The following is a 22857-nucleotide window of genomic DNA, read 5'->3' as shown; positions in this document are numbered from 1 at the left end:
GTCCTGTTGTTATCTCAACCTGTCAGGACCACAATGGCATATGTGTACAAAAGATAAGATCATTTTTATAAGCCAATGTTTTTACGCAATTAGAAGTTAAATTGTATTGTGCAGGCCCCTTATGGAATGCTGTGACTGGGGGTGAAAAAGAGAAAATAAATGTTTCTTGATTCGTCCTGCTTTTATATTTGAAAGAGCAGAATGCGGTCCCAGAGATAGCCATTATCTCAAATTACATTCAGGTCTCTTCAAAGACCCACAACCACTTAATACAAAGGCAGATGTATCACAATATAGGCAGGATTGTTTTAGCAGTCAGCTATAGAAAAGAGCTACAGCCCTCATCTGAGCGAAGACATTTTTTCAACAAAGCATGTCTAATTTGAAAAAGAACGAAGGGGGGGAAAGCGATTTCAATGAGCCAGGAAATGTAATGCATCTGGCCCAGCAGCTTTGATGGGAGTCTATCAACTTTAATATGAATGTGAGTATTTGCATGGCCATCCATGTGTCATGCTGTCCAGATGAGAAAGAACACAGTTGTTCTATTACATGGGTTGGCACATCTGTGGAGATCACTTGAGATCTTCTGGACATGTTATCCATCACATCCTCTGCTGCATTGTCACTGCTGTGCTGAGTGATGTGAAATCAAACAAATAACACCTTTAAGATGAAACTGGAAATGGAAAATGTGTTATTTGATTCATTTAGGAGCTTTCATTGAGTCATCAAGAGGCAAATAACAGGAACTCTTTCATGGCCAGTGAATGGGAGACTAATTTGTAGACATGGCAACAGTGCCCAGGTTGACTTTATAGAAAACATGGGGATATTTTCTTGTTAAAAACAGAATAATAAAAGGGAGCTAAAGAGGCTTATTTACATGTCAAATAAAATTATTCCACCTTACACTATAGATCAGTATTCTACCCATCTATGGATTTCAAAGGGGTTTATAATTGCTAGTGTTGTTTAAATTCTGCATTAGTTTCACTATTGGTTTATGTTTACATAATGAGCAATTTTTTTTTTCAATTTTAATTATGGGTTCCTAATTCTATTTTAGTAGTCTTCTATAAAGAGTTAAAAGGCTTTAATGTTTGAAGAAAAAGAAAAAAAAACATTTCTTACTGGTCTTAAAACCCAAAATCTCATGCCACCTCTGAATATCATGGCAACTACATTCATCATCAGTCATTGTTAAATAAAATAGTCTGTTGTGTTCATGAATGGAAAAACGTGTACTATCTTTGTACTGCAGGACGTCTTCACCCTCCTTGAAGATCACTGTTGCCCTGCTGGAAGTTGCAGCTCTCACAGAGAAGATGTCTTGGGAATAGGAGGGGATGTACAGCGCCTGCTTCAGTGTAGCACTGAGGTGCCGCCCCCTGCTGTCAACCAGACATACCTCTGCTTCTCCTCTATGCTCTGAGACCCCCTTGCACCTCGTGCCATCCGCCAGCTCTACGCAGTGTGTCTCGGCCTGGAATCGGTCGTCGAAGCTCTTAAACTTGGCCAGGTTGGTAATGATATGCGATGTTGCACAGGTGTCCACCATCAATCCCTTTCTCATGACACCAATCTCTGGCTGACAATCACTGGTCACCAGCTTGAAGGCAAAGGTGTTGTCTGCCTCTCCGTACACTCCATGTGCGTTGTTCTGCCGGTTGTTTCCGTCCTCCTCGCCATGTGATACTCTTGCCCTGGCTGTACCACTGTTGACCACGCTGACACTGTCTTGCCTTGTGTCCTTTCTGGCCACAACGTAAACACTCAGTGTCCTTGCTCTCAGTACCCCGCACCCTTCTTTGGATGCACCCAGGCCCCCATGACGTCGTCTTCGGCCACAGCTGTGCGGATGCCTTCAGTGTCCTCATAACTCTGCAATTTTGTCTTAAAGTCTGCAAAAGAGAGAGTCTCATCCCTTTTAGTGACAAAAATGGAAAAAGGCTTGAATAATTCTGGAAGTCCCTTCAAAACCATTGCAACCAATAATCCATCACTCAAGACCTCTCCAGCATTCCTCAGCGCTGTGATTGAGGTCTCGGCACGTATGACATAGTCATTCACACTCTCACTTCTCAGCCTTTGCAGGGAAGTCTATGCGGGGCTTTCCCTTGCCAGCATAATAGTCCCGCAAAATCTTGAGTGCTCCACGCCCGTCTTCCACAGCTTCTGGTATGACCAGGGGCAAACTTTTGTCATCGAGAAATTGGATCAGTTCAGCATATGCTTCAGCATTATTTGCTGCATCATCAACCAGTGTGTCTGCATTCGCACCCTCGACTGGCCCATTTAAGATTACATCCTTCAATTTCTGCAACCACAGGTGGCCCAAAAACTTTGTCTCCCACAGTTCATAGTTCTTTTCATCTCCATTGAACACAAGACGAGACTAGCATGAACTTGTCCGTTTACTCATGGTGCTAGCACTCCAAACAAACTTGCAGTGGCTTCTCACTGCCGTATCTGCACAAATGTCACCACACTGGCCCCATAACCTGTTAAACAGAGCTTGCATAGATACCGGCTGAATATTCCATTAACTTGGTGAGATCAAAAAATGCGTGGAGCCTGAATGCAGTGAGAACACTCAAATCACTTGTTTATTGGTACAGATGCAACTTAAATAGGACATCACATGGCATGGTCACATGACACACACCTGTCATCAGCCAATGAATCAATTAAAAGATACCAAAGTATGTTCTGTAAATAAACTGGGAGGCTATAAGATATGTATTGTATCTCACCTGACGATTTGAAGGTAACAAAATTCACATATTTCAGTACATAAACTAACTCACTTCTGTGTGAGAGACCACACATGTACTTTGCTAAATATGCCACCTCTTGTTCTTGCCAAAAGTTACAGCACTTCCATGTCTCTAAGGTACACATAAAGCTACAGTCTTTATTGGAAACCCATTAGCACCTCTAAGCTCAATAGCTGTTTTTACAATCTGAGGACAAAATTATATGAAGTGAGCATTAATGAGTTGTAGATCTGCTACTTGGCTGGTATTAATACTTTTAAAGAGAAGAGACAGCTGTGTCCCCATTTTTATCTTACATTTTACTTAGCCAAGATACCTGTTACTGTTACCTGTTCATACTTTACTAGTTTAGTTTGATTGAAACAAACTTATATGCTTGCTCATTTAAGAAAATAACATATGCACAAACATCTTAGGGGTCACCTGCAAATGTCAGCTTTGCCAACCAGCAAACAGATTTTCATTTTGGAGGTCGATAGGTTCGGTGGCGAATGGGTCTAATACATGCACATACAACTAACAGGCCAAGGTTTGATTGCAGTATGGTGAGATTTTGGGAAAAAGGGAAAAGAACTAAAATGTTTTGGTTAAAATCTTTGCTGATGACAATTCAGTAGGTGAGCATTTGTCCTTAGAGAGTGATGATTCACTGTTAGACAAGAAGGAGAGTAACAGATGAGAGAACAGCGAGAGCAGCGGTTTCAACCCAGATCACAGAGTGGCAGAACAATAACTGCTCATCAACACACACTTAACTTATCAAATAAGCCTTGGTAGAGTTTAAACCGCTAACAAAACTCTTAAGAAGAAAGCTGTTAAGTGTAGTAAGTGTCTCTATGGTTTTAAAGTATCCGTTCTAGGACAAAGAAAGCTACACATACTAAAAGTTCCTTGAGCTCTATTCTTTCTACTGTACCTTCTTGAAATGATCTTTCTAAATCACAGACAGGAGAGGGAATTAGGAGAGGCCAAGCATTCAAACGTGATGCGGCAGTCTGGCAGTCTAGCAGAACAAAGGGTGTTCAGGTGAAATGAAGAGTATGCAGAGGTTGGAGCTTCTCAAACAAGCAGCACACCAGCTCACCAGTGGTGGGAAATAGAGGACATCCTGCTAGGTTATGACTTCAAATATGTAACAGCCTCAGCAGCTCCAGGCCAATGGAACAGATTGCTCCAATTACAGCAAGCCTCACGCACTAGAGTCCCCTTGACACATACAACGGTCTATTGGAGTGGACTTTGGGTTGTGGCATGCTGCTTGGGAGCACTGGGGCCCACACATCCCACTGCCAATCTGTATTCTGTTTAAACCTGCAGACATCTCCTTTTAGCCCTGCTTTCCTTTCAGATTCTGTACAGACTGGTTGTTTTTGGCTGCCAGCACAGGTGATTGGCACCTTCTCTCTGAATTTATAACAAAATCAATTCTTTAACAGCATCCCTGAGCACATCAATCTGAGAGAAATGTTCTCAACCCCCTCATTTTCAGCTTCACAAACTGAGAATAGTTGTAGATGAATCCCTCAATATACTTACCCATATTGGCTCTGAGGGCAGTGGCAGAGCATTGCCTTAATTGGCGGCGTCAAGTAATGCACAACATGTTAGAAACCAACTGCATTGGAAATCACCTTGTTAACTGAAGGCCGCAGTTGAGAGATTGACTAATTGATCCAGCTCTTTTCAGAGGTAGATAATTCATGGCGGCAACACTGTTGGGGGAGGAGCTTTGTCAGTGATGATTCATGTGTCTCTTGGAGGAGAGTTGGTCTCTGTGGTCTCTTTTGTTCAGCAGGCCCAGAGTGAAGGGGATTGTATCATCAGCTCCTCCATCCAAACACTCATTTCTACCCCTGAATCAGAATTAAAAAGGTGAGGCAGGTGTTGATAGGTTGCCACAAATGATACAGTGGTGCATGTCTGTATGCTTCCCTAGATGCTTTCTGCACTCCCTGAACACCATCAAGACACCAGGAAGATATATGATTGTGGTGTAATGAAAGCATGAAGGAGCCTGAAGTCGCAAAGGAAATGTCTCCATCACACACATAGAGAGGCAATCATACCCCTGTGTACTGTACTCTGGGACAAATGTGCAATGTATGGCAACAGTGCAAAGCTCATGGATAGAAGGTGAGGCAGAATTACCTCTGATCTGAAATTTGAGCTGTGGGCTATACATTGTCTGAAGTTTGCGGCTTTCTGTTTGAATATATATATGTGTGTGTGTGTGTGTGTGTGTGTGTGTGTGTGCGTGTGTGTCTGTGTGGAAATGATAGAAACGTGATGATTTGCCGGACGTTTGTTTAGTTTTGATTTAAACTTTTACCATAGATAATGGAGGAAAATGATTTAAAGTAAGGCTGGAAATGTTGTGCATTTTTCTCTGTACTTTGACATTTTTTGTTGTTCAAATGATAGTGAAAACACTGGAATAGTATATATATACATGCAAGTATGTTTTGTTTCATTTTATCACTGTGTAAAGCATCTTACAGCTACAGTAGGTTATATAAAGATATATGCGTTTCTATATCTAAATGAAGCACAGTTAGAGCACATATTATAACCAGTATTGATACTTTATAGATTGTTTTAAGCCAACTCTTACCCATTCCAAGCTATATCATCGTCTGTAAAAGTTATTGGCCCTCCGAAGCAATTCTACACGATTTGATTAGCATCATAACATTTTTTGAAAGAGATAAAAAATAAATAACTGCATTTAAAACACCCAAGTTACTGAATTTTCTTTTCTTTTGTGCAACTGCTGTGAGTAATAATCACCAAATCATTCTTCTTAGTCCATCATCTGTTGCACACATTGAGAACACAGGGCTATGATGCGTACAGTGGAAGGGTAGAGAACATGTACTACCTTTGAGGCAGCTGTACCTCTGAGTACTTTTTTTTTCATTTCAAACTTTTTTTTAAGCCTCGAAAATCATTGAGGTTTCCCTCATTTACAATGATGTCGAGGTACAACAGAAATTTTTTTAATAAAAAATACAGACAAAACCAAGATTAAGGCAAAATCAAAACATTTGGAGGCAATACTTATTACTCATTAGTCATGGCAACTACTTAACCATGACTGTGACAGCATAGTGAAATGTCTTGTTTTACGATTGTGCATTGTCCTTGAACGCTCTTCTTGACAACACAAAACAGATATAGGTCTTTGCTTTTGACATTCCAAATATGGACCAAGACAAATCCATCTTTGAGAAACACCGCCATAAGTCATCTGTTCAAGCTGTTAATACAACCTGTAAGTACAGCACATTTTAAAAATAGGTGACCTCTATCAGTCATGAGAATAAGCAGCCTATATGTGAAAATCTCCTGTGGCCTCATCACCCAGGCAACCTAGAAAAAGAAGCCTTCTAATATGTGAAGAACACCATGATAGGGAGTATTCTGACTTACTCATTTTGATACCTAAACCTAACCAAGTAGCAAGCGAAAACAAAAATGCAAAAAATGTAAGGAAAAATAACTTTGTCCCTCACCAGTTCCAATTTTTTTTTTTTCTGAAACTCTTCACTCAGAATGGTGGCAGGAAAGCAGCTATATGTTGTTTTTAGGAATGATGGGGACTCAACAAAAATGACTGATTTTGACTGACGTTGATGTACACAAATTGTGCATTTTTCCTGTCAATCAGTACAACTTTTCAACTTTTTTCATGCATGCCACACGTTTGAGAGTTTTACATCCATATGACTTTAAAGATGATTTGCTCATACTCTTAAATGCAACCCATTGGAGCATCCTTTAAACTATCTCTCTCTACATCAAGTGTTGTATATCTCAGACTACAGAACGTTCACCACTCCCTCAAATAGAACTCAAATGAGCTTTTCCACATTGGAGCAAACATCCCTCTTAAGTCTTTCCTTAAAAAGCCACAAACTCCTCTTAAGAAAGCAAGAGGAGGGGGGTTGGGTCATTATGCGGAGTGCTTTCAACAGTGGTAAGTTACAGCCAACTGAGACCAAGATTGATTTATTTATTCATTTTTAGTTTTCCCACTTTCCGGTAACAAAATCACTTGTTTAATACTAGTAAAGAGTTACGGTTAAGGCTAAAATGCATTCTTTTTAGATTGCGACCACAACATTAATGCACTTTTTTGGTGTCCTGATGACACTTTATGAACTTTAAGTGCTGCTGCTCTTTTGACCACATCAGGTCGTATGTTTCTCATTCTGGATTATAGGCTGCTATTTTTTGCATGAATAAACAGCCAATGGGCTTTTAGGGTTTGTTTTTTCCTGCAAAACAATTGTTTTATGCCAAAGCCTAACACAAAACCTGCTCATTTTTTGACCTAATAAAACAAACAGGTTTTATTGGGTGGTTGTGTCACAGGGCACAGATCAAGAGACTACTAAATAATTATTATATTAAGTATAGGATGTTACAACATTACATTACTTTCACAAGCTGCTCCGAGACTCTATTGGCTTGACACAGAAGGGAAAAACAACCACTGTGGTCACTTAGGTGTGAAGACTTGTTGCATCTTAAATACCGTAGCAGTTATCTGCAGGAAATGCTAACCTGGTTTTGTTATTATTATTGTTTTAATTTTCTTGAGACTTGATGAGTAGGAAATACCGACACTGTTTGCTTTAAGCCATTGCATACAGCTCTGACAGCCAAGTTGTAATGAGTGATAAATGCTCTGATCAGTCACTGTTTGATGTGCCAGTCCTGGAACAGTTACAGAAGCCAACATGCCAAGCCCAATTTACTGTATATATATATATATATATATATATATATATTTCATTATGCTACATAGCCTATGTTTAAAGTCTATATTATAATCTATAATATTGGGAAATACAATTGCATGACAGAAATAAGTTTAAGGGTGTTTACAAGTAATGCTTTTTTTGTCAGGAAACGGTGGAGGAAGGTAGGACCCAGATGCAGACTTCTCAAATCAAAAAGGTTTATTCCACAAACAAGGAGCAAGGCAAAAACAGAGGGCACGGCAGGCCGGATATCAAAACGTTTAACTGTGGCAAAAATAACCAAGACAAAACAAAACTATGAAAAATAAACAAGACTATGGTAAAACAAGACTAAGGTACTATGAGGCAGATTTAGCATTACTTGGCGTGAACATGCAAGGGAAAGTGAGGATTCTGCAAAGACTGTGACTGAACCTGGAAGCTAAATGCTGTGGGGAAGTGATTGGTGATGATGTGCAGCAGTGAAACGGAAAACAGGTGACATGAGTGAACCTAACGTGACAGGGGAAAAAACATAACCTGAAAAACAAGAATATTAAAACATAAACTGTGACATTTTTTTCATTTGTTTATTTATTGTAGCTCATTTTAAGTGCCTCCCAGGGTCTGTGTTTGTATCTATTCTATGATTTATTGCATGATGCTGAGTGCATCACAAAAACACTTGAAACTCTGGCCTACAAACCATTAACTTTAAGGTGCAATGATTTTAAGAATGAATCTGGCAGGAAATTGTTTCTCAAGAAAAACAAGTTATTTATTTTTCTATTTTCCTGCAGATTGAGATGGTTGCGAGATCTTCATCATTCCTCAGGGAATCATTTCCAATGTTGGTATTTTCTCTCAGAATCCAAGTCATCAGGCATTTCCACCTCAAATCAGGCAGGCTTTGGAGGGTCTCCAAATTTAATTTGTAAATATCACGTTAAACAATATTCTTAACAGTAACTCAGTGTTTGATGCTAGATTTGTAAACAGAACCTGTATGATTTTTTTAAAGCATTCTATGTATTATTATAATATCTGGTTAGGTCTTTGTTTTGCATGCATAAGATAATGAAGGTATATTTATAGTATGCATGTATATATGCAAGTGTTCATTACCTCTCTTAATTAGTGCATACACACACACACACACATATATTGATGAAAACTTGGACTGTTGGTTCAATGTATCAGTGAATAAACAAACTAGCCTTCAGTGTGGCAAAATATTATAGAGCCATGGTCTTTTTTTGTTTGTTTGTTTTTTGCTCTTCCTGTTGTTCATCACTATGTGTTTAATATAATATGAGATTTGATTATTTTTCCTGTTCTGGAAGAGGAGTCACCATCTGCCCTGAAGAATGAGATGAAGTGAGCAGCTCAAATTATTTCCATAATTTCACACAGGCTACTCTCAGATGTAATATTACCACACAGAACCCAAATATTGCTATATTTTACTTAGCATTACCATCAAGATTAGAGGGGCATATCAAGGGAGAGGCTTGAGTTTGCTCTTCCAGTCTGTCCAAGCTAAAACATAATGCTTGCCAAGTTTGCCTGCAGTCATTGAACTGCCAAATCTCTCACATCCTACAAGCAAGTGATTCATCTCAGTGTTTCAACAGCAGAAAATATGGAAGCTGGATGTTTTTTCTGTGGCCAGACAGAGAATCAAAGAGTCTTCCCACTCATGTTTTAACTTTTCCTTTTTATGGATTAAGTCCACAAATTAAACTATTGATCTATGTACAAAGGCTACATCATCTCAACTTTGCTGTAAATTCTAAATTATGCACCTCTTGAGGAACTGATCCCTAAAATCCAAATCCAAATGTAGTTTTTTTAAGGAAAGTCAAGATGATGTTGAATTACCGTAGCAAACTTCCTAATTTTCAATGTCAAAAATAAAAGCAAAGGACAATAAAACAAACTGAGTTTCACAAGAAAACGGGACTAATCTCCCTCGAGGTAAATCTTTTCTGAGCTATCAGAAGGAGCTTGTGAATTGCTTGCCTCTTGATTTGAAAGGAAATATAAGAAGCTTATGAAGGACAGCAGTCTTATAGCCAGTTCAACAGTGTGTCTTTGGTGATGTTTTAGACGTTTCCTTGATTTCTCCCCTTTGAGTAAGTTGTGAAATGATAGCATGAAGCATGGGTATACATCATAAATTCCTATTATGTAATATTCATAACATATTTTCACTGTCTCTGCAGCAGGAAACCGGATTAGACTAAAACATGTGAAAAGTTCATTTAACACACTAGATGTAAACATAAAATATGAAAGTTATGGCTGAAAGGATGATGCTACAGCCATTTCAAACTAGGCTGCAGTTTCCAAGGTTACAAGAAATGCGGCACTGTTGGGTTTTTATTCATTTTTTTGCATTTGTTGATTTAGACGGGAGAACTTGGGAATAGATCACAATTTGTTTTTGATGAAGAGTAAAAGGGAGAGGATAAATTTGTAAAAGGACATCTGTAAAACTCTGCTGTGGTTGGTCGAAAAAAAAGGGAAAAGAGCTGGCTGCATTGTGTCTGTGCTTTCCGTTACATCCCTCTGTGAGACAATAAACACCTAATAAAGGGTGACATCTACATGCTCTCACAGGAAAACAAATGAATATGCATTACAGATGGATACTCGAAGAGAAACATTTTTCTAGAATGGATTTTAGCACAGAAGCTCTGCACATCTAGCTCAAACAGACATATCAAAGATTTACTCGGAGAGGTCAAAGTGTCAAAATATGAACACTGAGCTTGGATGAGGGATCAGCACTCATTTGACAGCTGGATGTGATAAAATCCCCTGGGCATGTTCAGGGAGTTGTCTGTCTGTGTATTTGTTCATCAAAAAGGCAGGAGGCTGGAGAACTGAACCACTTTGCTCTTCTTTATTCATATGTTTGCACCAGCTCCCACACAGCATCTAAAGCAAGAAGAAAATGTATATGTGTGATTTTATGGAGCATGCTGAATGAAAATAATAATCAGAAATTATTAGATCGCTAAAGATGAAAAATGAGACTCTTGCGCTCGTGAAGAACTAAAGCAGGAGGCAGTAAGACGCCTCATTGTTCTGTCCAGAGTGGAAATCATCAATCAGCACCTCAGATTTCCTAAATCAATACCATGCTCTGGCAATTTGGCAGCTCTCTGCATACATCCGGCCAAGACTGTAGGGACAAAATACAAGACTCCGCCACAGAATCTGCCGCAAAACAGCATCTTCTCTGCCTCCTTATTCACTCAGGCAGTTGTTTGTGACAGAAACCGTGGCAGGTCACAGGTGCCATGAAAATTAACCATCTTCTTCCCTCTGCTACAAACTAGTGCAAACATTTACCCTCCCATACACTGACATGCAGCTCTGTGGATACATTCATCCAAAGCATTCAACTGGTGCGCAGCTGATGAAAAGACTCCTCTTCACGAGTAAAAGTGACTGCTGACCCAGTTTGAAACTGGTAATATGTGCCAAGGTCAGACACCCACAGATTGTATTTGCTCACAAACAACCAAAAGGCATTCTTGACTCAGGTGAGTTCTCTGTTATGTGGTTTTAGAGCGTGTTCATTTTTATTTCTGTATGCCTTTTGGTCCTCTGACACCTGTGGGTGCATTTGTTATATAAAGAAAATAATAAAGCATGTTTTTTGTACTTGTAAGTACTTGTAATAGATCCAAATTGTGCATATTTTCATTTATTCCTCTTGCATTACTCTTTTACTCGAGATTTTGTTAAATGGCTTGCTGTGGTCAGGTTATGTTAAGAATGTAGTTTAGTTCTTCAGATAATAGTTCTCTGTTGAAACTCTTCTTTCTACACCTGTAAAACATACCTTTCCTGTACTTGAATGAAACCATGGTTCTGTACATTTAAAAGCGAGGCAATGCTTTTTACGTTTTTTATGGTTTTATGAGTTTTATGTTGTGTACATTCCTGTTTCTTCTCTGGGTTTTGAAGTCTTAATCTCTGGTTTACAGCTTTGCACTGTTGTGTTCAGGATGTCATTTATAAATCTGACCTGATGAAAAGTCTTTGGAGTTTTTCAACAAAGAAAGCATGACAACTATCTGTGTTTGGTCTTTGCATACTAAATTAGAGTGCAGTGATGGGGAAGCAGTTTGCTGTCACAACACTGCTCTCTGCTGGTAATTGAACCTCTTATCTTGAACTGACCTTTGAATAGTTGCAAGACAAGGCTGGAGAGGATTAAGAGTCTAAAAGCAGCACTGTTGTATATATTTTGTAAAATGCCTTACTGTACATTTCCAAGTTATGAAAAGAGGATATCGTTAAAACCAGTGTTGTTCAGCCCTTACTGTTTCTTAGACAGATCCTCTAGCTTATGACTTGTAGATTTACAGACCATGTGGCAGGTACAGTTTTCGTAGCTACAGGGGCCACCAGGACATTTGGAGTAATATTACTTTGTTCAGCTGCCATGGTTGTATGTATGAGCTTACACCTGCACCTTGTCAGGAGCTAAGAGTTTCCTGCAGAGCCCCTGGAGCTGACCACCCACCTCTTTTGAGCCCTGTTAGAGAACCAAAGGGAAATCATATTTCGAGATGATACCCTCTCTCTTCATCTGCACCATGCTTATTACTGCATCCAAGAAAGATCAAAGCTACCTAAACTACCCTCAGAGCTTGCAGCCCACTGAAGATTCTTCACAGTGCTAGAATAACGAGGTGAAGACTGCCTCCACTTTTATCCTCACCTTGCTTAGCAAGTGAGTCATATTTGTCAGAAGTGAATCTTTTTTGCCAGAAGCACCATACTGCTTTTATAAACATTCTGGAGTTGAAAACAGGGGATTATTCAATTTGGCAAACAAATTCACTGTCATCATTATTATTATTTCATACCCTACATGAGGTTAAACCATATATTACCCTACTGCCTACTATTGATTCATGTACCAGCATTACCCAAGGCTTGCCTCAATAATCAGATATGACCACTATGAAGTGCTGACTGAGGAGGCAGACTAACCTGGGGAGCCTCCCCCTCTCTGTCTATCTTGAAACATCTGTTTGTGTTCTAATTAAAGGGAAGTAGCAGGTGTCACCCGGGCTCCGACTGCAGGGGCACACCTGGTTTTATTAATATGATCCAAAGTGGTTTTGACGGACTGCCTGCGCTCCAGCGTCCTGTATTAAGCCACTGGAAGTGAGCACCTGCAGGAGCATTTTGCTAACATCACTCTGAGGAACACTACGCTTAGAGCCCATGTCTTTTCAGTGACCCAGGGGAAGCTCCATCATCCCTGCCTCTGACTTACCAGAAACATCTGTAAGTGAGCAGACGTGCGACGCTGACCTGTAGTCACACTGAGTTGAGGGCTCGGTGTGCTTGAGATAATTGTCTTTGGAAACCTCCCCAGGCTGTAAAAGCAGCTTGTTTCAGATCTCCTGATGATTTCACAGGACATTTAACTTTACACCTCTCATTTGTTACCTCTCTAGAGCATTTCCAAATATCCATTACCAGGTTTCCAAGGAATGTAGCAACCTTTAACTGCTGCAAGTTTTTTATGTATGCATAAATTGCCTTCGGGATAAATGTGACACTGAACTTGGAGACACTTGCATGATGCATGTTTGCGTGCAAGGTTAAGGAAACACATGACCTCCAAAGCAACACTAACAACAAAAAGCTAAATGTGTGATTACAGATGTGACATTATGCTGCCATTCTGACACTTCAATCGCATAGCAAAATTTACATGATCCAAGAATGAAGCAGCAGGAGTTCAAATGGTTACTGCTCCAGGTCATGCTGCACTCTCTGTGGCAACAGTGTCTTTGTGCCTCAACAATACATTAATTTCATGAGTCAACAGGCTACGACTGGCAGTTTGTGTCAAACTAAACAGTGTTTAATTGGATTCTGATCCATGACAACGCCACCGGAGGCTTGTATCCATCTTTTATTTCAGCAGCACCTGGAGCGTAATGGTGGTGATTACATCCCTCCTGTGGCGTACCGGTGGTTTTACCCTCGCAGGCCCCTGGGAGTGTGCTGCTGACAGTTACGGTCTGTGCAGCCCTGCTGCCCTGTTTGACTGCTGGCAAACCCTGAGCTGTTGCTGCCGAGGATTTTTGTTAAAGCACAGCAGAGAGAAAACCAGGTTCAAAAGGAATTATAATGGCACACACCAAATTAATTGTTTACTGCTCAGAGTCAAACACAACTGAGATTCCAAACAATGTCTCAAAAAATTACCGTTTACATCAAAAATCACATCATGAAACTGAGGTATTTCACATTTAATGAAAGCACTTGTTGTTGTATTGAATATAAATAACTTGTGTGTTAAATCATTTTAGAAAACAAAAATTACATTTAAATCAAAAGTCTTTTTTTTATCTGAGTGGAGAGACTGTTGGGATTAATGAACTGAGATAATCCTTTGTGTCAGAAACATTTAACATGTTAATACAATGTCCAGAACCTTTTCAGCCATGTCTCCTACATCAATAATTGATTTTTTAATTAGAGGGCAAATAAAAGGACTTCTGTAGGTATATGATGCAAGCAAAAGTTATATGATCAATTTCAAGCTCTTCAAGCTCTTTGGGATTGTGAACTTGCATTCCCTTAAAAAGAAATATTTATAACATCCCTTCCCACTTAATATAAACCACTGTATGTACCTAATCTATGCAAAAACAGTGTGTAAAAACGTCTAATTGATTTTCCACTGGGATTCATGTCCTGTACTTAGTCTTATTGCGGTACCTTGCAGTTGTCTTCTCTGGTCAGCTGGGTCTGTAAAGGTTCTTTTAAAACCTTTTGAAAATATCTTAAGGTCCTTTTGAAAAAAAATAGATATGATAACACAATATTTTAGAATAAAATTCTGAAATATTCTCTGAATGACACACGCTAACAAGACCCTGGGAGGAACAGTCAGCGATCACCTCTCCTTCCACATAAACAGGAGAAAGGGCACTGACCCCTGCACATGAAGGCAGCCCTGACATCACAGGGAGGAACAGCATTGCCAGACTTGTGACCTTCAGCGCAGCCCCACACTGTCTTTACAACCACGGAGTCAGACATGTGTGAATAATACATCAGTCTTTCCTGCTGGGACCACCCTGACTGTTCACATAGGCAGAGATGCACAATCGCAGCATTCACATCATGGTGTTAGGACCGTCTCTCTCGGATTCCCAACAATAATGAAGACAGTGTGTTTGACCAGTTGAGATTGGATGTTTCCGTGTCAGAATATATACTACAAATAGAGATACCTCTGTGCCAGTGACCTTTTTTAGCTTCAATACAAGCTGACATTGATATTCTTTTTCATATTACATGCAAGGATATGTCTTATTTTAGTTTCTTGTGCAACTTATCAAATGCTATCTGCTTTGTCCTTTTTCCCTTTTAGTGTCCATATTTCAAAAGCAGTAGCAAGAGCATACAAAAACCCTAAAACAATGAAAACACTGCTATTGTGGCCATCACAGTAATTTCTCACCTCCGTGAAAGTAAGAGAACAATAGATCGAGCCACGAGAATTCTGCTGTTTACACAGTGAGAGTGAATAGAAATGCCTGAAACGTTATTTCAAATCCCTTGTGATTCCTGGAAAGGCAGCCTGTCTCGCTCTTGTTTTCATCTGCTTTACATACCAGAACAGCTCTGCGCTTTGCACTGAGAATATTTGAATTGCAGAGAGTGTTTGACATTTGATAATAGTGTAGAGAGCTTATAGTTTCTAGACGTCACCGCCGAAGGCTTCCTATCATGTTTGCTCAGGTTATCTCCCAGTTAAAAAGCAATTGAATATGAAGAACTCAAAAATCTTTGTGTGACGTCAAAAAGACATCTCAGCTTCTTGTGAGGAGAAACGTATGAGTCAGTCCTTGAGCTGCATTTACCTTAAAAATCACGAGAAACAGGATCAGTGAAAGGAGAAGAAAAGAATATCTGTGTAAAAACAATGCCAACATTTATCATGACAGCTGTTGTCTCCAGGCAACATGGTGATATTGTCCACCTGTTGAGACAGATGTAAAACCTCTGAATCCAAATGTACGTAAATGAGGCTGTGCTGGCACCAGTGCACTATTTTGTTTCAACTGAGTGAGCTTGGCTTCACTTGGTTGATAATCTGAAAGACAGAGCTCAGATGAGAGATGAACAGATTTCTGTGTTGCCACAAGACTATGTAAGAGGCTTTGAGCAAATGTGTGGGAGTGGCATGTAGGAGGGTGTAGGCATAGCAGAAAACAACACATGACAAACAAGTATGTGTAGAGTTGGTAGTTTTCTTGTTGGCTGGTAGGTGTCCGGCAGTTCAGTCACGTTACAAGAGGCCAGCCTGGTTTGACCAACTACCTTATCTGTTATTTTTCAGGTCACGCATGTGAAGTTGTTGCCACCATCTACTGGACAAGTGAATGAATGCACATTTAGCTCTTAAAAGAAAAAATATATACCACGTCATTCTTGAAGTTTATTCAATTGTGAGAAAATTGAGATGTTGCAATTAATGGTGTAGAGCTTGGTCATTTCACACATTTGTAACAATCTTGAATGCAACGTGGAACCAATGTTTCCCGTTGTTCGAGTTTCCTTCCGGTGTGTTTTTTATGTCCCACCGGCGGCGGCTGATAGTTGTAGCTTCATGAGCAATCCACTTTTTTCTGAAACTATCGTATTCGTTGTGGAAATCTGGAAATAACAGGTAGATGCGGTTTTATAGGTATTTAATTCCGCTTTGGCTTTGGTCGACTTTAACTGTGGGTGTTGTCAAACCAAACTCATAAAAAACCAATATTACTCCTTAAACTTGCAACGTTATTCTCCACATTTAAACAAAATGTCTTTGTTTTTTTCAGCCTTTGCTGATTATAAACGGTCGCTTTATATTATAGTGGATTTAGAATCCTTTACCTGACTTTGAATACCAGATTTTAAATATTTGCACGTAATTTGTCTGTCTTTTATCACTTTCCAACAATATATATGTTTAGTAAGTGACATATGCTCAGCGTTTTGGAGCATTACTTCGACTTCATAGTGAATATGCTTATGGATATTTTTATCATTACGTGTCATGAGTGCCCTGATTGATTTATTTCAGTATCGTACCTATACTGAAACTGCTAGAATATGGAAATTTGACATTATATAATGCATACATTGCCAGACGGAATTTTAACGTGGGATGTAGTTGGGCTGAAAAGTAGGGTTTTTCTTATGTTTTGTTCAGAAAATTATTATTAATTTATTAGAGTTAAGTTATTAATGAGGTGGTTTTGGAGAACTGTGTAACTGTCTTATCCTAAGCTCTGCTGAGCTTCTTCTTCTTTAGCTTCAAACTGGATATTAACCAAGTGTTAGGACTTGGACACAAGCCTAAGTAGATAAAAAGTCTCTGAAATGACTGGAATTTATTTTTATTTTCAAAGCACAAATGTCCCATGTGCCTTTTGAAAAAAATCTGCCGCAGGGAACTTTCAGGGTCACATCTTCGGCATGTAGCAAACTAAATACAGTTATTCATTTTTATTAAGTTTAGTCTGCCTCAGCGATCACACGGCTGTGTGAATCAGGTGCTCAGAGTTGGCTGTCAGTATCTCTAGCAACGCAGCTCATCCAAACATGGATGGAGTCGCAGGGAGGCAGAGTTGATCGTTCCAAAAATCATGCAGTCGACACATGCACAGCTCTGGCTTAGGATACACTCACCTGTGTTTTGTGTTTGCCAGTTTGGAAATTGGGTGTATAAGCCTGTTTCCCTGCAGCAGAGAAGCTTTCAGTAATGGAATAAACAAGTGTCCTGTGTGTGTATGTGATGATGGAGGGTAGTTAGAGCAGATTGTTTCACTGATGGGCCCATTGCCAGCTGAGCACACAGACTACTTTCCAGCCTTTGTCTTTTCAGAAATTTCAGAAAATTGTTCTAATTTAGACAGTCTCCAAACAGTGCGGATGCAATTTTAGTTTCAATAAGAGCTTCATCATCATGGCTTCAGTCTGAATTAGTAAGGGGCCCTCACTTACCTCTGTTCTCCATCCTACAGAACACATAAAGACCTTCTCATCAATGGCATTATTGTGGTCAAGAATCTCTTCTATTTTGCCTCCAAATGAAGAACAGTTCCCACTGCAGTTCAGTGACAAAGTGGAGTCAAGTGTCGTGGAAATGCTGAAACGGTCCAGACGGCAGCTGTATTGTGACACAACAAGCACCAGCCGAATGCTCAACGCTCAGATCGTCGTGGACATTTCGTGGGAGAGACTCAACACGGGGACGTGGAGGGACGTGGACAAAGAGTGGCGGCGAGTTTATGCCTACGGCTGCCTGTTCAAAGTGGCCGCGCTGTGTCGAGAAAATCCTTCAGAGGATGAGGTCCTGCAGGCTGTCAGGACTTGTGACATGGGTTTACTCATGGGCGCAGCCATCATGGATAATATACTTCAGGTTCTTGTTCGGATTCTGCAAAGTGAGTTAAGGAAAACTGCTAAAGATGAGGATGAAAGTGAACATGTTGAGATCAAGGTCAGTCGCTTTTTTATTAGTTATGCTCGTGTGTTAGCGACTTTATTTCATCATACATTTTTTGTTTATGTGCTTTTCACTAAAGGTAGCTTTAAATAATAGAAAGTATTTCTTGACTTATCCATGGAAATTGGTTTTAGTTGGCTTGAGGGAGAAGTTTTATGTAGTGTGCACAGAAAATTGTTTGGTTTTTGTGTTCTTTTACGTTACATTCTGAATAATTCAAAGTTGCTTTCATGGCCGAGGACATTTGAGAGTAAGCCCTTGGAAATCTTTATAAAAGCATTTAATTTTTTGCCCTTCATCTTGTTGTGCCTCGTCAGATGTCAGTGAAGATGAAGCGCCACACATTCTTAAAGGTCAGGTCACTTTGTTTAGACCAGGGTTAGCTGAGTTGTTTTATGGATTACTTGTTTTTTATTCTCTGCCTTGAAAAGCGTTAACTTAAAAACTGTAGAAACATTGAGGTGTCGTGAGTAATCGTATGCAGCGCAGGGCTGCAACAGCTGTCTATCGTTCTCCTGTATCTGCTGTTTCTTTTCTACGTTAATGAGGTCTTGAAATGTCTGAAAGAAGTGAATAATGCCAGTTCACATTTTCATACCTATAGTCATACTTTTCCCAAATGTTACAACTGTTTTGCCCGAGCTGTCCAAATGACATTAAATTAAATTTCATAGAATATAAAGAAAATCAGCACATCCACAAGACTGAGTACCTGCTGCTTAGTCCTTTCTTAATTTTCTAATCCTTTCAGCTCGTGGTGGCAAAAATCGAAACAGTGAAACAGGAAACTATATAATGGAAATGGATCAGGGTAGAAAGCCTCCAAGGTCAGCTGTCTGCTTCAAAAATGATTCCAGTAGACTGACTTAATTCATCACCAGGTTCATGAAAAAGGTGAGGTGTTAACAAGCCCAGCTGCCTTGCAGTTAAGCAGTAATCTTCACATGAATTTAAGGCAATGATGTGGGATGGAGCCTGTGAGCATCCGTGCACTGTCCACTCTTTTAGAGCCTCGATTCAAGGTTGTGGCTTTTGGATGTTCAGAAAATGCAGCCAAAGCTATGAATGCTTTGACATCTGAGTGCTGCGCTGTCATTCGAACAGCTTCTCAAGCACAAGCAAGCTCTTGTGCGCCATCACATCAACCACTACAGTACCACAGGCCAGTGAACTTAATAAAGAGAGCCGCTGGGTTGTTTTTGACAGCAGGGTAGGCGTTGCTGCTGAGGCTACTGTTGAGGTTCAGCCCTATCTCTCAGCCCTGTATCTACCCAGAAAAGACGACCCTCTAGATTACTGGACCCAACGAACCAGTATATTCCCTTATCTGATCCAGCTGGCCAAGACATATCTCTCCATTCGAGCCACAAAGCAGGATTTTAAGCATGAGGAGAAACCGTCTCAGTCCTATCACTGTTGAACAGATTATTTTTCTGAATAAGATTTTAAACTTACAGAAGCGCTCCCTAAAAATACTGACTCATTGAAATATTCTTCCATACAAATAATAACATAAACAAACACAAGAAAACATCTCGCTGTTTATTGAGTGTAATATTTTCAAATCTGGCCACCTGATGTTGCCGTGGAGAGATGTTTCGAACGTTCCAAAAGATTGATTCTTTTTCCAGATCAGTTGTTCCTGATGATTGGCTCTCTCAAACGTTTTCATTTCTGCCATCGCTACTTTCAACTTTCTTATAAATGAACTGACACGTTCCCACGTTTGAATCTGACAACATTAACAGAGAGCAAAGATTGTGAGCCCACATGTTCCTTCAATCAAAGAAGACTTGGCCATTCCCAGGATGAAGTGTCCCTCACTGGAAAGCTTCAATACAAACCACCTGATCCCCCTCAAACCAGTCATTTTAGAGGGAATCGTCGACCACTGGCCTGCCCTCAACAAACACCCGTGGAGGTTGGTTTTCTCAGAAAACATTCTGCTTCAGTTGAACATTTTCTATTCCTTCAGTATTGTTTTGCATGCTTGTGTCTGGATGACATCACAGAGGCCCTTTTATTATTTGTGCTTTGTTAAACGCAAACATTCACAAGGTTAAAGCTACTTAAAAATGTGTATTCTGCCTGTCAAAATAAGCTTTGCAGTATTAACGTTAGCCTCTAGCTTTGTCCCACTTATATTCAATCTAGCCATGTAATCAGACTGACGTACACTCATGATGACAGCGAAGTGCACTTAATCAGCTGAGGGCAGGGGAAATTTGGAGGACCCTCATACAAAGGGACAACTAACTTCTAACATGCACATTTTAAAAGGAATTATCGCTTAGTCTTAAAATCCTTAAAAATATGAGAAAATCTGGGAGACCAGTTGTTTCTGCATTGGGCTTGTCACTGTCTTGTTTCCACCATTTGATAGGGTCAGTCACAGACTGACTGATAGACTTGAAATCCCTTTTGATGATGTCATCTTGTTGGTGCTTCCACTTGCTGAAAAGCATAGATTACCTGAGGTCTGTGGCTGGCTGTCGGACTGTTCCTGTAGAGGTGGGATCCAGGTACACGGACGTGGACTGGTCACAAACGCTGCTTACAGTCAACCAATTCATTGACAGATACATTCTTAATAAAGTGAGCGCATCCTTGTCAAAGCCCTGAAGCTGCATTCTTCTCCTGATTAAAGAGAGATAACATCCCATGTGATTTCCATCAATTTTTCTTTTTTGCAGGACCAAACCTCCCAGGATGGAGGGAAACCTCTGGGTTATCTTGCTCAACATCAACTTTTTGATCAGGTCTGCCTGCAGCTTTTCTTTTGGTGTTACATAGTTTTTTTTTTAACTGTTGTGGTTATTTAGATTTATATTGTCTGCAGACTTAAAAAATGCAAAGTGACACCAAAGAGAATTATTCTGTCATTCAGGAGGCATCTAAAATGCCTCTTTTGGAGTCCAAGTTATTCTTCTTTTACTTTTCAACAACACCATGAAGCACATTTGCATGATTCCTGCCTTTTGGCTAGTTTAAAAACTCTGAAAAGGACCAATTAGGTACTATCATTTCAGATAGAAGAAAACAAGAGGTGCTGCAGTAATAGACAGTGGATTGTCCTTAAAGATTAAACATGTAAACCTAATAGAAGAAAGCTTAAAATACTGTAGATAATGGGATTATGCAAGCTATGAGCTCCTTTAACCTAATTTAACCTTGTTTCCCTTTTGGAAGAATCGGGTGATTCTTATCACAAAGATATCAAATCATTGGTCAGAAATTGTCAGAATTGGCAGTTGTGTCCAAGCATTTTGTCTGGTTCTGTATGAAATAGGAATGGTTGACCCAAGGAAGACAGTATACAATATGTTTGAATGAGTTTGAAGTGGATATGTCATGTTTTTAGGGGAGCATAGCAATGATTGGTATGTTTACTTGCTGGGAAATGTTGAACATTTTTCTTGTCAGGGAAAAATCTGTTTAGTGAATGAAATTAGCCAAAAAATGCCCTCTGATTGTTTTTTTTTTGTTGTTTATTTCCCCTTAGGTACCAGAGTTAAAGGAAGATATCCGCATCCCAGATTATTGCTGTCTCTGTGAAGGAGACGAAGATGATATTACAGTCAATGCATGGTTTGGACCTGCAGGCACAGTATCTCCTCTTCACCAAGATCCTCAGCAGAACTTCTTGGCTCAGGTAACTACAACCACCCTGCCTCCTGAATCTAGTTACTGTCAAAACATGTAACACCTGGTCACAGTTTGTTAACCACATGGGATTCTCCCTTACATACATATCAGGTGGTGGGAAGCAAATACATCCGCCTGTATTCCCCAGAGGACACAGACAAACTTTACCCTCATCAGTCACAGCTTCTTCACAACACCAGTCAGGTGGGACTAACAAGTCTGTCCATACAGAAAAGTGCATGTGGAGCTGTCAAATAAATCCAGTGTTTTCCATTTCTGAATTCCTCTGTGCAGGTGGAGGTGGAGAATCCGGACGTTGAGCGCTTCCCTGAGTTTGCCAAAGCTCCCTATCTGGAATGCGTGTTACAGCCAGGAGACGTGCTGTTCATCCCTGTCAAACACTGGCATTATGTCAGATCCCTAGAAGTCAGCTTCTCTGTCAGCTTCTGGTGGTCATGATTGAAAATTCTGAATAAAAATGTTTTATTGTTTTCTGATGCTGTGGAGGAAATGGAGGAAGGTTTTTTTGCTAATGGGAAGCTAATTGTTATCACTGTTTGGACGACTTCCGATCACACGAACCTTTGAACCATCATCGCTGAACACACACTGCTGAATGATTAGTTTAATTGAGCTGCTGATGAGTGAAACAACATCTATTACGTGGAAAGCTACCCGCAGCTAAATCTAAGTAAAATACAACAGTTGTTAGTCATCTAATCTGAAATGTTTCTCCATTTGAAATTGGCTTTTTAATTGTGCCCTCAACCTTACTTCCACAGCTATCTTACAATGTGTGATTTCCATAATTAATGGAAATGAGGCATGTTCTTCAATTTAATAACAGACTGAGCTGCAGGTACAGAAATGTGAAAACAAGTGCAGCTCTCTGGCTAAACTGACAATCTGAGCCTATCAAGCAGGTGACAGATTAAACTTTAGCTTATTAAAATGAATTAACTATTCCCCTGGCCTAACACAGACTTTAAAATTAAGAGTTTCTTTTGATAAATGCCCTCACAGTACAACTCTTGTCTTACACCAAAACGCCCCAGTCCTTTGTCCCACAGGTCAATTTCAATCAGGCTTGCTTATTACGACTATGATGCGAGGTTGTGACTTAATTAAGCAGATC

At 39.8% G+C, this 22857-nt stretch overlaps 1 protein-coding gene across 2 annotated transcripts; it reads left to right on the top strand.

Moving 5' to 3' along the window:
• Positions 1–16156: 16156 nt before the first annotated feature.
• On the top strand, positions 16157–22435 carry kdm8 (lysine (K)-specific demethylase 8). Of its 2 annotated transcripts, XM_072368658.1 has the most exons (9): positions 16157–16250; positions 17593–18071; positions 18395–18430; positions 19826–19998; positions 20540–20672; positions 20771–20836; positions 21580–21729; positions 21834–21926; positions 22017–22435. In XM_072368658.1, the coding sequence occupies exons 2-9, from the start codon at positions 17616–17618 to the stop codon at positions 22179–22181; spliced, it is 1272 nt and encodes a 423-aa protein (XP_072224759.1). In that variant the 5' UTR covers positions 16157–16250; positions 17593–17615; the 3' UTR covers positions 22182–22435. The 2 variants fall into 2 exon arrangements, with proteins under 2 accessions (XP_072224759.1, XP_072224760.1); XM_072368659.1 differs by lacking the exon at positions 18395–18430.
• Positions 22436–22857: the final 422 nt, after the last annotated feature.

This window comes from Leuresthes tenuis, unplaced genomic scaffold, assembly GCF_036924035.1.
Source record: "Leuresthes tenuis unplaced genomic scaffold, fLeuTen1.0.hap1 SCAF_17, whole genome shotgun sequence".
Taxonomy (NCBI): Eukaryota; Metazoa; Chordata; class Actinopteri; order Atheriniformes; family Atherinopsidae; genus Leuresthes; species Leuresthes tenuis.
The sequence above is the reverse complement of the archived record's forward strand: the minus strand, read 5'-3'. Positions and strand labels throughout refer to the sequence as shown.

Bases quoted from the DNA above. Each gene is read 5' to 3' on its own strand.
- kdm8 (XM_072368658.1), top strand. From the start codon at position 17,616: ATGGCATTATTGTGGTCAAGAATCTCTTCTATTTTGCCTCCAAATGAA. The intron at 18,072-18,394 runs GTCAGTCGCTTT...GTGCCTCGTCAG, and splicing joins GTGAACATGTTGAGATCAAG to ATGTCAGTGAAGATGAAGCG. The intron at 20,673-20,770 runs GTGAGCGCATCC...TCTTTTTTGCAG, and splicing joins ACAGATACATTCTTAATAAA to GACCAAACCTCCCAGGATGG.